General features: G+C 40.3%; 1 protein-coding gene across 4 annotated transcripts in view; it reads right to left on the reverse strand.

Annotated features, from left to right (window-relative positions):
* Window positions 1–12,154, reverse strand: part of DPY19L3 (dpy-19 like C-mannosyltransferase 3) — a 77,142-nt gene that overhangs the window by 36,973 nt on the left and 28,015 nt on the right. For all 4 annotated transcript variants that reach the window (XM_042970549.1, XM_042970550.1, XM_042970548.1 and 1 more), the window contains exons 5-8: window positions 6,610–6,731; window positions 5,254–5,399; window positions 3,656–3,779; window positions 2,114–2,248 (exon numbers count right to left, since the gene is read on the reverse strand). In XM_042970549.1, coding sequence (XP_042826483.1) covers window positions 2,114–2,248; window positions 3,656–3,779; window positions 5,254–5,399; window positions 6,610–6,731 — 527 coding nt within the window. The remainder of the gene's footprint in view (window positions 1–2,113; window positions 2,249–3,655; window positions 3,780–5,253; window positions 5,400–6,609; window positions 6,732–12,154) is intronic.

Consider the following 12,154-nt stretch of genomic DNA (forward strand, 5'->3'; position numbering starts at 1 on the left):
ATTAACTGTTATTCTTTGGTTTTGTGTGTGTGTGCACGTGCACACGTCAAAACTGTGTCAAAACTGTATCTTTTATTCTGTTTTCTAGTTTAAAAGAAAACAGAAAAAGAAACACGTGTTCTTTACAGAAAAATTAAAAAGATTTAAAGGACAAAAGGAATTTAAGAACATCAATCACACAGCTGATTGCTAATACTTGGATGTATAGGAACTTTTCTCACTTTCCCTATATGTGTTTTACTTTTAATTTTTTTTTTTTCAACGTTTTTAATTTATTTTTGGGACAGAGAGAGACAGAGCATGAACGGGGGAGGGGCAGAGAGAGAGGGAGACACAGAATCGGAAACAGGCTCCAGGCTCCGAGCCATCAGCCCAGAGCCTGACGCGGGGCTCGAACTCACGGACCGCGAGATCGTGACCTGGCTGAAGTCGGACGCTTAACCGACTGCGCCACCCAGGCGCCCCTGTGTTTTACTTTTAAAAACAAGACAGGGAAAATAAAGGTTATGTAATACTCTGTTGCACTAATATACCATATTTATTTAACAATATTCTATTGCCATTGACTTAGACTGTTTCCAGCTAGGGTTTTCTTATTACGGCACAACTTAAATGGACATGGTTGATTATTTCCTAAGGATAAATCTCTAGAAGTGAAAGTGTCAGTGAAAGGGAAAGCACATTTTTAGGCTTTTCTGTGAAATTACACTACAGAAAAATTTTATGTATTTGTTTTCAAAATAGCTCAACGTATTTATTTTTTATATGAAAATGTACAGAGTTCTTTTGAAAAGTACTTGCTGGAAAGGGAGGAAACGTGGTATTACGTACAAAGGGAGAAAGGCAGACCAGCTGGCCTCGGAATGCGGCCCAGGAGGAACAGAGGCACCAGGCACCCCTTCCCCGGAGCCTACAGGTCACCATGACCAAAGTACACAGGTTACAAAACAGGAAAAGCAAATATAAACAGACTCACTTCACTTGTACACGAGGCTTTTTGAGGCACGTGGAGCTCTATAACCATGACTTAGTATCACGTACACGTACTTTCCACACGCAAACACTGCTTTACCTTTGCTCCACCGACTTGCTTTCCCTCCTGTATTTTACCTTCATAACCTGCCCCCTCACACTCCATCCAAATTCTACTCTTCTCATTTGTGGCCCGGCCCTAGCCTCCCATTTCTGTGGAAACTTTCTGGCCTGAAAAGAACCTTCTTCTAGACTTCAGCACTCCCTGTTACTACAAATTAACATTACAGACATACAGACATCTAGTTGTTCTAGCTGTCTCTCTATCTCCCAGGCTGTAGCAACACCCTTGAGGATGGGACAATGTCTTACGTGGGTGGTGATGCCCTGTCGTGCCTATCCTGTCCTAGCTGCCTAGGACAATGTCCACTTGCTGGCTGGCTTTAATGTTTCCTAATTCAGATTCAGTCAGTCTCTAAAGACCGCTGCGTCTCTCTGGACATGGAATAAATGAACACGACTCTTCTGTATTCAACTCAATTGCTGCCTTAGACTTGGAGAGAATATTTTATTACAGTGGGAGAATACTTAGTTACTGTTACTTTACTAATGATGAACAAATTTTAAAACATACACAATACATTAAAATACATTTCTGCACGTGAAAAACACCTTGCAACTAAATAATAGCGGCGCATACTGCCGTCACACATAGTGAGACAAACAACGGCTTCCTTAAAATTGCCGTTTCCTACGTGACCTCTGGCCAGGCAGCAGGGATTCCCACGCTTGTTAAATGTTACTGTGAGAATTTTACGAAGTACCACAGAAAGGTGTTGCCTACCCACTGATTTCCTTGGGGGGAAAAGGCAGTATATCATAAGACATTTTACAAGAGCTAGCTTCTATTTTAAAATTTAAGTCATCTCTACAAAGGACAATTGATCGAGACAGAATAAAAGTTAAGCTGGTCAAACAAGGCTGCACAGATTACTCAACTTCAGTTGGCACAGCAGATTTATACTGTAGTGAAGAAGCAGCTTCAAGTTCACTGCTAAGCATGTGCACCTCTGGAGCTCGCGCTATGACCTATGGCGCTAAATGACGACTGTCCCCACCGAGAGGAGAAAGCGCGGCTCACCTTCGCTGCCGGCAGCATGTCCAGGGAGTCCAGTGTGAACAGCACTAATGCTTGCATCAGCATCATAAACTGATTAAATTGCCATGTCAGACTAAAGAGAAAAGTTGATACGAAAATGGCAAGAAGTGTCAGCCTCTGTAAAAAGAAAACCTGAGTATAATTTACATGTCTCTAGGAAGAAAAAGCCTTGCAGATAAGTTTTCTCAAAAGCAGCCAATGTCTATGTAAACCAAATAGAAAAACCATAAACTGTTGCTCTGAAAACCCTTGCACTTGTTATTTGAGCTCTAACTGTCCTAAAGTGACACTGTGCACGGAAACATTCACATAAGGAACGTGTACACTGTGCACGGAAACATCCACGCAAGGAACGTATACACTGTGCATAGAAACATCCACGTAAGGAACGTGTCCACTGTGCACGGAAATAGTTACATAAGGAACGTGTACACTGTGCACGGAAACATCCACATAAGGAATATGTACACTGTGCATAGAAACATTCATATAAGGAACGTGTACACTGTGCACGGAAACATCCACGCAAGGAACGTGTACACTGTGCACGGAAATAGTTACATAAGGAACGTGTACACTGTGCACGGAAACATCCACATAAGGAACGTGTACACTGTGCACGGAAATAGTTACATAAGGAACGTGTACACTGTGCACGGAAATATCCACATAAGGAATATGTACACTGTGCATAGAAACATTCATATAAGGAACGTGTACACTGTGCATGGAAACATCCACGCAAGGAACGTGTACACCGTGCACGGAAATAGTTACATAAGGAACGTGTACACTGTGCACGGAAACATCCACGTAAGGAATGTGTACACTGTGCATAGAAACATCCACGTAAGGAACGTGTACACTGTGCACGGAAATATCCACATAAGGAATATGTACACTGTGCACAGAAACATTCATATAAGGAACGTGTACACTGTGCATAGAAACATCCACGTAAGGAACGTGTACACTGTGCACAGAAATAGTTACATAAAGGACGTGTACACTGTGCATGGAAATATCCACATAAGGAATGTGTACACTGTGCATAGAAACATCCACGTAAGGAATGTGTACACTGTGCACGGAAATAGTTACATAAAGAACATGTACACTGTGCATAGAAACATCCACATAAGGAATGTGTACACTGTGCATAGAAACATCCACATAGGGAACGTGTACCCCACAGTCTTATGGAGGCGCTAATGCTCCAACTCATATCTCAAGAGCACCGGCTTTAGGACTCTGACAGTTTCGCAGACATTGTGTGTGGGTTTGCTGCAGCTATTTAAGGGCAGATTATGTAGAGTACATTTTTAACATCAAAAAGGAAAACATTTTCTTTGCAAAGTAGGAGAGGGCTCAGGAAGAGGAAACTTCGTTTAACTCAAGTTAAAAACTGGTCACGCAATAGGAACTATTCCCGTGCAGTGTGACACTATGCATGTCACATCTTTCGAAGTTTCTGAGACAAAACTGGAGAATTAAAAATATATATAAAGTATTATAAAAACTTACCTCAGAAAGAGGCCGTAAGTTTGGTCTCAGGAAATATGTAATTGCCGCTATCTGAATTGCAAAGAATGGCAGAGCCCAATTCTCTCTCAAGGGGATGGTAAACTCAACTCTCGTAGTATCTATCCTGCACAGAGAAAACACAAATGGCCAAAGGAATCATTTTTACCATAATTAGCTGAAAGGTTTCCTAAAGGGAAAGATATAGGACATTAACTATACTTAGATTCTGGTTGTCAGTTCTCGACAGTAATGATATGTCCTCATCATTATCATCCCTGTAATACCAAGTTGCACTGGGAAAATGCAAGGAACCTGTCCCCAGGTATGCAGCTAGCTAAGTGGTGGAACTGGGGTCCAATCCACGGTGGTGATTCCAAACCCCATGCCTAACTGCCTCGCACGTTTATTTCCTTCCAACTTCATTAGTGCAAACTGGCATTGTTTTGCATTCTCCCTCTCTGTGTTTCTCTAGTGCTTAAATCTGAATCTTAAATTTGTCACTGGTAATAATTTTTGAAAGAGCCTCTTGTCCCTCTGGAACGGAAACCGCCAGAGGGCAAGTACAGTTGAGCTTTCACTTTTGGTTACCCAGTACCAAAAGCATCCCCACACATACTGGGCACTCAATACATGTCTTTTATTTACTTTAATAGAACAACAAATTTGCCTTTCATTTACTCGTAGCAGGAATAATATGTTAAAATGTTAAGAGGCGGTATACTCTTGGGTGTTTCATACCCTGCATTTGAATTCTGACCGAGACTTAGCTGGGTGTATGTGTGTATGACTTTATCAGTATATAAATACGCACATCTTAACTTTGTAAGTAATATGTGTGTTTGTGTGTGTGTGTGTGTGTGTGTGTGTGTGTGTGTGTAAGCTTAACCTTTTAAGCTTTAATTTTCTCATCTCTAAAATGTTAATAGTATCTACCCTATAGGGTTGTTAAAAGAATATAAATAAAGCATTTTGTAAAGTGGTTGGCATACAGTAAGCACTCAATAAGGTTATATTAAAAAGTAATTTGCTTAGGATTATAAAGTAAATCAATATTAGAACTTGTGCTTTTAACACTCGTACTGAGCATTGGTGTTGCTACTGTAGATCAGGAAATTAATCAATACATCTTGACTATGTTTTTTAAAAAGTGCTATTTAGTGTTCTTGTATTTAGAATGATAGATATTAACTACGTAACATAAGAACTTCCTGCATCTGAACAGTCCTTTATGCTTTGTTAATTATGAGCGACACACAGCCCTATTAAGGTTAACAGTAAAGATATCATTAAACGTCTTTAAGAGATGAGATATGTGGCCGGAGAAATATTGATCACACATCAAACTGTAATAGGACTGGAATTATCATGGTGATTCTCCTGACCTATAATTCAACGTTCTGTTCCTTAGCTGGAAATATACATAAGAAGAACTTTCTACCTTGCTAAAGAAGACAAGTACACAGCACTACGTAAACCAAAGAGAAAATACTCCTACGTAAACAAATGTGGCAGAACAACTTCCTTTGAACTGGAAATGAGGTAACTGTGTTTTAACTTACGTCTTCAAAAGGGAGATGGGAAAACGGATTCCAACTCACCTATTCGTGACATACCAGAAAGCTGCCAGCAGTCCTGACAGCCACGTGCCACTAAGGAGCCAGCTGGTTATGTAAAGGGCTGTGACATAGATCGCCTGCAGTCCAAACAAGGTGTAAATATAAAAATAAACTGGCTCTAAATATTTCTGAAGAAAGGAACAAGAAAAAATATTTGTTACGGAAGCCCTAATCCTTTTCACTGTCACTTAAAAAATATGATACTAGAGGGGTGCCTGGCTGGCTCGGTCAACAGAGCAATGCGACTCTTTTTTTTTTAATTTATTTTTTTGATGTTTATTTATTTATTTGAGAGAAGAGAGAAAGAGAGAAAGAGAGAGAGAGAGAGAGAGAGAGAGAGAAAATATCCCAAGCAGGCTCTGTGATGTCAGCATTGGAGCCTGACGTGGGGCTCAATCTCATGAACCGTGAGATCATGACCTGAGCCAAAAGCAAGAGCTGGCCACTTAACCGACTGAGCCGCCCAGATGCCCCAGAGCATGTTGACTCTTAATCTCAGGGTCACAAATTTAAGCCCTAAATTGGACGTGGAGCCTACTTAAAAAAAAAATTGAAAAAATATATGACACTGGAAATGTAATATTTGGAATCTTGCTGTTAATTACAAGCAATAAACATACATCATCAGTCCTTTTTGTGCAAAAGTGTGTTGGCAGGCAGACTTTCTTCCCCCCAGCAGAGTAGAAGAGGGAAAGGAGCCCTCGAGGGCTCTGGCTTCATTCTTTTTTTTTTTTTCTTTTTTTTAACGTTTATTTATTTTTGAGACAGAGAGAGACAGAGCATGAGCAGGGGAGGGTCAGAGAGAGAGGGAGACACAGAATCCGAAACAGGCTCCAGGCTCTGAGCTGTCAGCACAGAGCCCGACGCGGGGCTTGAACTCATGGACCGTGAGATCATGACCTGAGCCGAAGTCGGCCACTTAACCGACTGAGCCACCCAGGCGCCCCTCTGGCTTCATTCTTTAGACAAACTGTACGTCTACCTTTGCCCAGGATTGCCTTATTCACACGAAGTGGTCATTGTGATTTGCTAATTTCCAGTTTTTAAATTTCAAGGATAACTGAGGAGTGACTGATTACATGTTTCTAAATGAAAATATGTACCAGTCTCTAGACTGCACACATATATGATAAGCCAGGAAGTATCTATGTAAAAAATACCTTATAAAAACAAGTAAAAAGCAAAGTTCACAACATATCTGGAGAACACTGGGATACTGTTGCTTTTTTACCACGCCAGCTGAAGATCAGAATAACATATGTGAACATTTCAACTTAAGATAGCAGATTTTGACTTTCATGTGATATTAACAATTCAGTGTCACAGAACATAACATACCTGTATGGGTAGAACTCTATATAAAATACTGAGAAAAACTTCTTGGTAAATATTCATTCGTTGAAGAAGGTTAATTGTCCTCATAGACTCAGTTTTGTTATCATATATTAAGCCATGAAAACCTAAGGTTGATATTTGAAAGATCAGGAAAAAATAATTATAAGTTATTCATTCATTTAAAACCATCCATAGATTCTTTAGTGTGTGCCAGAGAACGTGCTAGGCATTGGGGATATAATAGTAAGCAAAAAACACAGTCCCACCCTCAAAGAGCTTACTGTATATTAGATGGACGTTTACATGTTTACACAAACATAGGTAAATTATAATTCTCGTGCATACAATGAAAAAGAAAAGCTCCTATGTTCTTTTATAATAATGTAGGCAAGAGGATTTTATATCCCTGCTCTGTCCTCCTGCCATGAGGCCTACAATACCTCTTTTGGGGGTGTAAGTAGCCTCCCCCGCTTCCCTGGGATAGGTTTGGCCATTTGACTTGCTCTGACCAATGGCATGTGAGAGGATGTGACATCTTTTAATAAAAGATGATGCATGTTTCCACCAGCAGTGTGGCTATTTCCCTCTGTCATGACAACAGCGGGTTCCAAACGGGGGCTGGATAATAAAAGCAAGAGATAAACCTGTTGTTGCAGAATTCTATGGCTATATCGAGGTCATATACCACTGCAACCAAGCTGAGTAATTAATAGAAGGCATGAAGAGATAGTTCACAGAAGAAAATATGCATACAGTCCTTACACATATGAAAAGACGCTCAACCTTGCTCCTACTGTAAGTGCAAATTAACACTACACTGAGATACCATTTCTCACCTATCAGCTTGGAAAAAAAATTCAGTCTGACAACAGGGGCACCTGGGTGGCTCAGTCGTTTTAAGCGTCTGACTCTTGATCTCGGCTCAGGTCCTGATCTCATGATTCGTGAGATGGAGCCCTGCACTGGGTTCTGTTTGGGATTCTCTCTCTCTGGCTCTCTCTCCCCCTCCCCGGCACGCTCTTTCTCAAAAAAAAAAAAAACTTAAAAAAAGAAGTCTGACGACATACTCAGTGTGGTTCTAAGGAAGTAAGGTCTCTCATACACTACAGTCGGGAAAACAATTTTAGCACCACCAAGCAAAATTACATGTGCATTTACCTTTTGATCTGGCCTAGCAATCAGTCCTAAAGACAGACTGGCAAAAACACAAAAGAACACAGGCCTCAGATCATTCCTGCAGTGCCCTCTTTAAAAGCAAAAGATCAGAAGCAACCAGATGTCCATCAGCAGGAGGTGTTCTGGACTGAACTGTATCCCTCCAAATTTCTGTATTAAGGCCCAAACCCAATGCGTATTTGGATAGGGTCTATAAGGAGGTAATGAAGGTTAAGAGACGTCATAAAGATAGGGCCATAATATGATAGGACTGGTGTCCTCAGAAGAGGAACAGACAAGAGAGAGCTCTTTTGCTTTCTCTGTGCACACATACAGGGGAAAGGCCAAGTGAGGACACGGCAAGAAGGTGGCCATCTACAAGCCAGGAAGAGAGGCTTTACCAGAAACCAACCCTGGCAGTACCTTGATCTTGGACTTCAGCCTTCAGACCTGAGAGAAAATCAATTTGTGTTGTTTAAGCCACCTGGTCTGTTATGGCAGTCTTGCCAGACTAACAGAGGCGTGCTACCGACTGTCTGTGTCCCACCAGAACTCATAAGCTGAAGCCCTAACCCCTAACGTGATGGTATTTGGAGGTGTGGCCTTTGGGAGGTAATTAGGGTTAGACAAGGTCATGACAGTGGGGCCCTCGTGACGGGACTAGTGACCTTGTGGGAAGAGACACCAGAGCTGGCTCTCTGTCTTCCACGTGAGGGTGCAGCGACAGGTGGCTAGCTGCAAGCCAAGAAGAGACTCTTCACCAGAACCAGGATTGGAACTCTAACCTCAGACTTCCTGCTTCCAGAACTCTAGGAAGCTAAATTAGTTTTTTTAAGCCACCCAGTCCATGGTATTTTGTTATGGCAGCCTGAGCAGATGAAGACAAGAAAGCTACCTGAATAAACTATGGTTATCCACACAAACGGAGTACTATGCAATTACAAAAAGAATTAGGAGTATCTTCACGTTACATTATAGCGTGATCAAGATTTTTGACAAATGAAAAAGCAAAAAAAGGAGAACAGTGTATACAGTAATAAAGGAGATATATGAATATATAAAGTGTTTATGTTAAAAATACTGAGACTAGGGGAAAAATACTGATAGTAGAAGAATAAAACAAAATCTAAAAAAAATGGTTACTTAAAGAGTGTAGAAGGAAATAAGATGGAAGGGGCAGAGGGGGAAGGACACCTCCCTGAATGCTCCCTGTTTTACTGTTTGACTTTGGAACCATGTAAAATAAACTTTTTTTCGAAGTATAAAAAACCAAAATAAAATTTTTTTACAAAACAATCCTGGAAAAAACAAAAGAAATATAAAACAAACCTATTAAGTTGGTGGCTTGGTCACACAAAAAGAACTCTTTCCAATGACAGAGGAACGTGAAAAAAAAATTATATATATATACACACATAGACATACACACGTAGTTGGTTTTATCTTAAGGACAAAAAGAACTACAAAGACAGCCTGAATTGTTTTCAGGTAATCCTATTAGAAGCAACATAATTACTGTTGCACTGAAAATATTGTTGTGTGTGTGTGTATACAACTGCGTGTATATGCATAGTCGTACACAACAGCTAAATGATAATGTTAATATTGTAAGAAACCAAAATTTTCAACTTAAGGAGAAAGAGATACAAATATAAAATCAAAAAAAGTAAAAACCCTGTTATACTAACTTTGAACTGAAAATAACTATATTCCTATTTTCTTCTAGGAAAAAAAATTCACATCTCCTGCCTCTTCTCACTAAAAAGGACTGGAAACAAGGACCAATCTAGTAGTAAAAAGTATCCCTACCATCGATCCAAACTGTGGGCTCTAAATAGCCACTGAAGAGAACTGAGTTCCTTGGAGAAATGGTGGATCCTAGGTCAGGGTGGAGATACACGAGTGGATAAGAAATATCTTGTCATGCCAAAAAGCAAGGGAGTTTTCAATGACTCCTGGAATCATGTCAAAAAGACAGCAGCCAATCTGAAGGGCATCCCGCTGACCAAAGATGGACAATTTCAATAAGAAGAATAATGCAAAAGATCGAAACACATCAAAGATGTTAAAAACCCATGCTTTCTGATGATATATAAAAAGCAAAACCTTTAGCGGATGCAAGAGGGCAACTCATGCTAAAACACAGGGAAAGGAGCAATCCAACCTTTTCTTTAGGAACTGAAATTCTGAGTTACCAAACAGTTGATGAGAATTCATTGTTCTCTAGAGATGAATTCCATCTGATAATGATGGAAGGAATTATAGAATTCAAATATTACTGTCCTTATGAAGTTAACGGCTTTAGGTAATGGTCACGAATGGTGCTAACCCATCAGAGGAAAGGCTAAATGAGAACTTAGTATTGGATCAGTCTAAACCCTAAAAGAGATGGTGCACATTATGTCCCCGATGTGGAAGTGGGCACCACGTGTTTGACAGAACCTGGACCTGAGCACGCCTCCAGACCCAACTACCAATTCATAGGAGATACAGGCAACAGAGAATCATGAAATGACACCACGGGGCTCCTGCAATATCCAGAAAGTGAAAAACTATCAGACAAATGAATCTGGGGTTTCAACAAAAAATTACAAGAAAAAAAGATGGAAAGAAACCTACAGATTAAAGGAAACAAGGAGACAGAGCAAATGACTGCAATGTGTGGACTTTATTTGGATCTCAAAAGCTGTATTAAAAATCTGCAAGACAATCAGGAAAATGAGAACACTGGGTATTTGATAGTAAGAAATTTCCCAATTGTTTAAGTGTGATAATGGTAACATGGTAATACTTATGAAAGGGGTTGCCACCCTTTAAAGAAATATACTGATATATTTACAAATGTGGAATATGACGTCTTGGGGTTTTTCCAACATAATCCAGCCTGAAGATGGCGGGTAGAGAGGAGACAAGATTGGTCATGAGTTGGTAACTGTGGTAGCTGATGACAGACAGGTGGGAATCCATCAGAGGAGTCTCTCTACCCTTTTATATGTTTGAAATTTTCTAGAAGGAAGATCTTAACAAATGACTTAGACGAAATGAAACGGAGGAACCAATGAGTTTGTGGTGATAGAAAATACTCATATTTACCTTTAAGAGCAACTCTGAACTTTAACACTATTGGTATTTTGACAGTTGGGGCCTGATAATTCTTTGTTCTAGGGACATTGTAGGATGTTTAGCAATATCTGTCGCAGTTCCGTCCATTCCAGTAGCACGATCTCAATCTACCCCAGCTGTCACAACCAAAAATGTATCTGCATGTTTCAGATGTCTCCTAGGGACACAACTGACCCTCCATAAGAACCACCACTTTAGAGGATGCTAGAGAAGCAAATCACAACTTTGAGAACTCACTGACTCATTTTTCTCAGTAGTCACATTCTATTAAGTTGCAGTGAAAACTGAATTAGCAATACTGAGCCCTGTAGGAAATACAGGGTTATGTTCTTATGAGCCTCTGGTCATCAAGTGATCGACATATCACCTTGATTTACGTGTTTCTGTTTAAAGACGTCTTCTTTTAACGTATACTAGCAATTCATTAACATTGAACACATGGCCAACAGTATCTAACTCATAACTGAACAAAGCTTATCTGACAAACGTGTTTTCTCGGTGTGCCTTCTTCACAGCCTGCTTGCACTCAGGAACTCCAGACAGTGATTTAGCACTATGCCGGGGGCCGTTTTAAACCACAAAATCACCAACAAAAAGCACAAAAATGCAAAAAACAAGGCCCCAGGTGGACTGTGAACAGGACGCTGTAGTAGGAGAGCTGAACACAACAGCAGGGCTCCGCCTTGTTGGACCTCAGCTGGGAACGTGCCCGTCAGGTGATGAAAATTTTTGGCTGCTCTGCACAAGCCTGCGAATGACTGCAAAAGCACCACAAATACTGATTCTGGGGTCACAAATACTGATTCTGGGGTCACAAATACGTGTTAGTGAGTGAGTATGGAAATATGGACTCTATGAATAACGAAGATCAACTGTATGGGGAAAGAAAATCAGCACTTAGCCTGCCTTTTTGTATAAACCGTACCTCAGGGTCACCAAATAGTTGATGAGGAAGAGGTTTCTTAAGTGACAGAGTTCCAGCTAACAAATACAAGAGGAATGCAGAATGTCACTTTTGTTAACTACTGAAATGTGGGTATAGGCAGTGAGCATCAGTGGCTGCTAAAACCACTCAGTGAAAGGCTGATGGGTAATTAGCCTTATTGCATAGGAACCAACTGGTTATATTTATGGCACAAAAAGAAAGATAACATTTCATGTCTCCCACTGTAATAAAATTAGGAGAAGTACAAAACATCACCTGTGAAGAATTCTTGCCAAAAATGTATCTGAATCCAAGTAAAACCTAGCAAATGTCTCTGTCATTTGG

The sequence above is a fragment of the Panthera tigris genome, chromosome E2, assembly GCF_018350195.1.
Source record: "Panthera tigris isolate Pti1 chromosome E2, P.tigris_Pti1_mat1.1, whole genome shotgun sequence".
Taxonomy (NCBI): domain Eukaryota; kingdom Metazoa; phylum Chordata; class Mammalia; order Carnivora; family Felidae; genus Panthera; species Panthera tigris.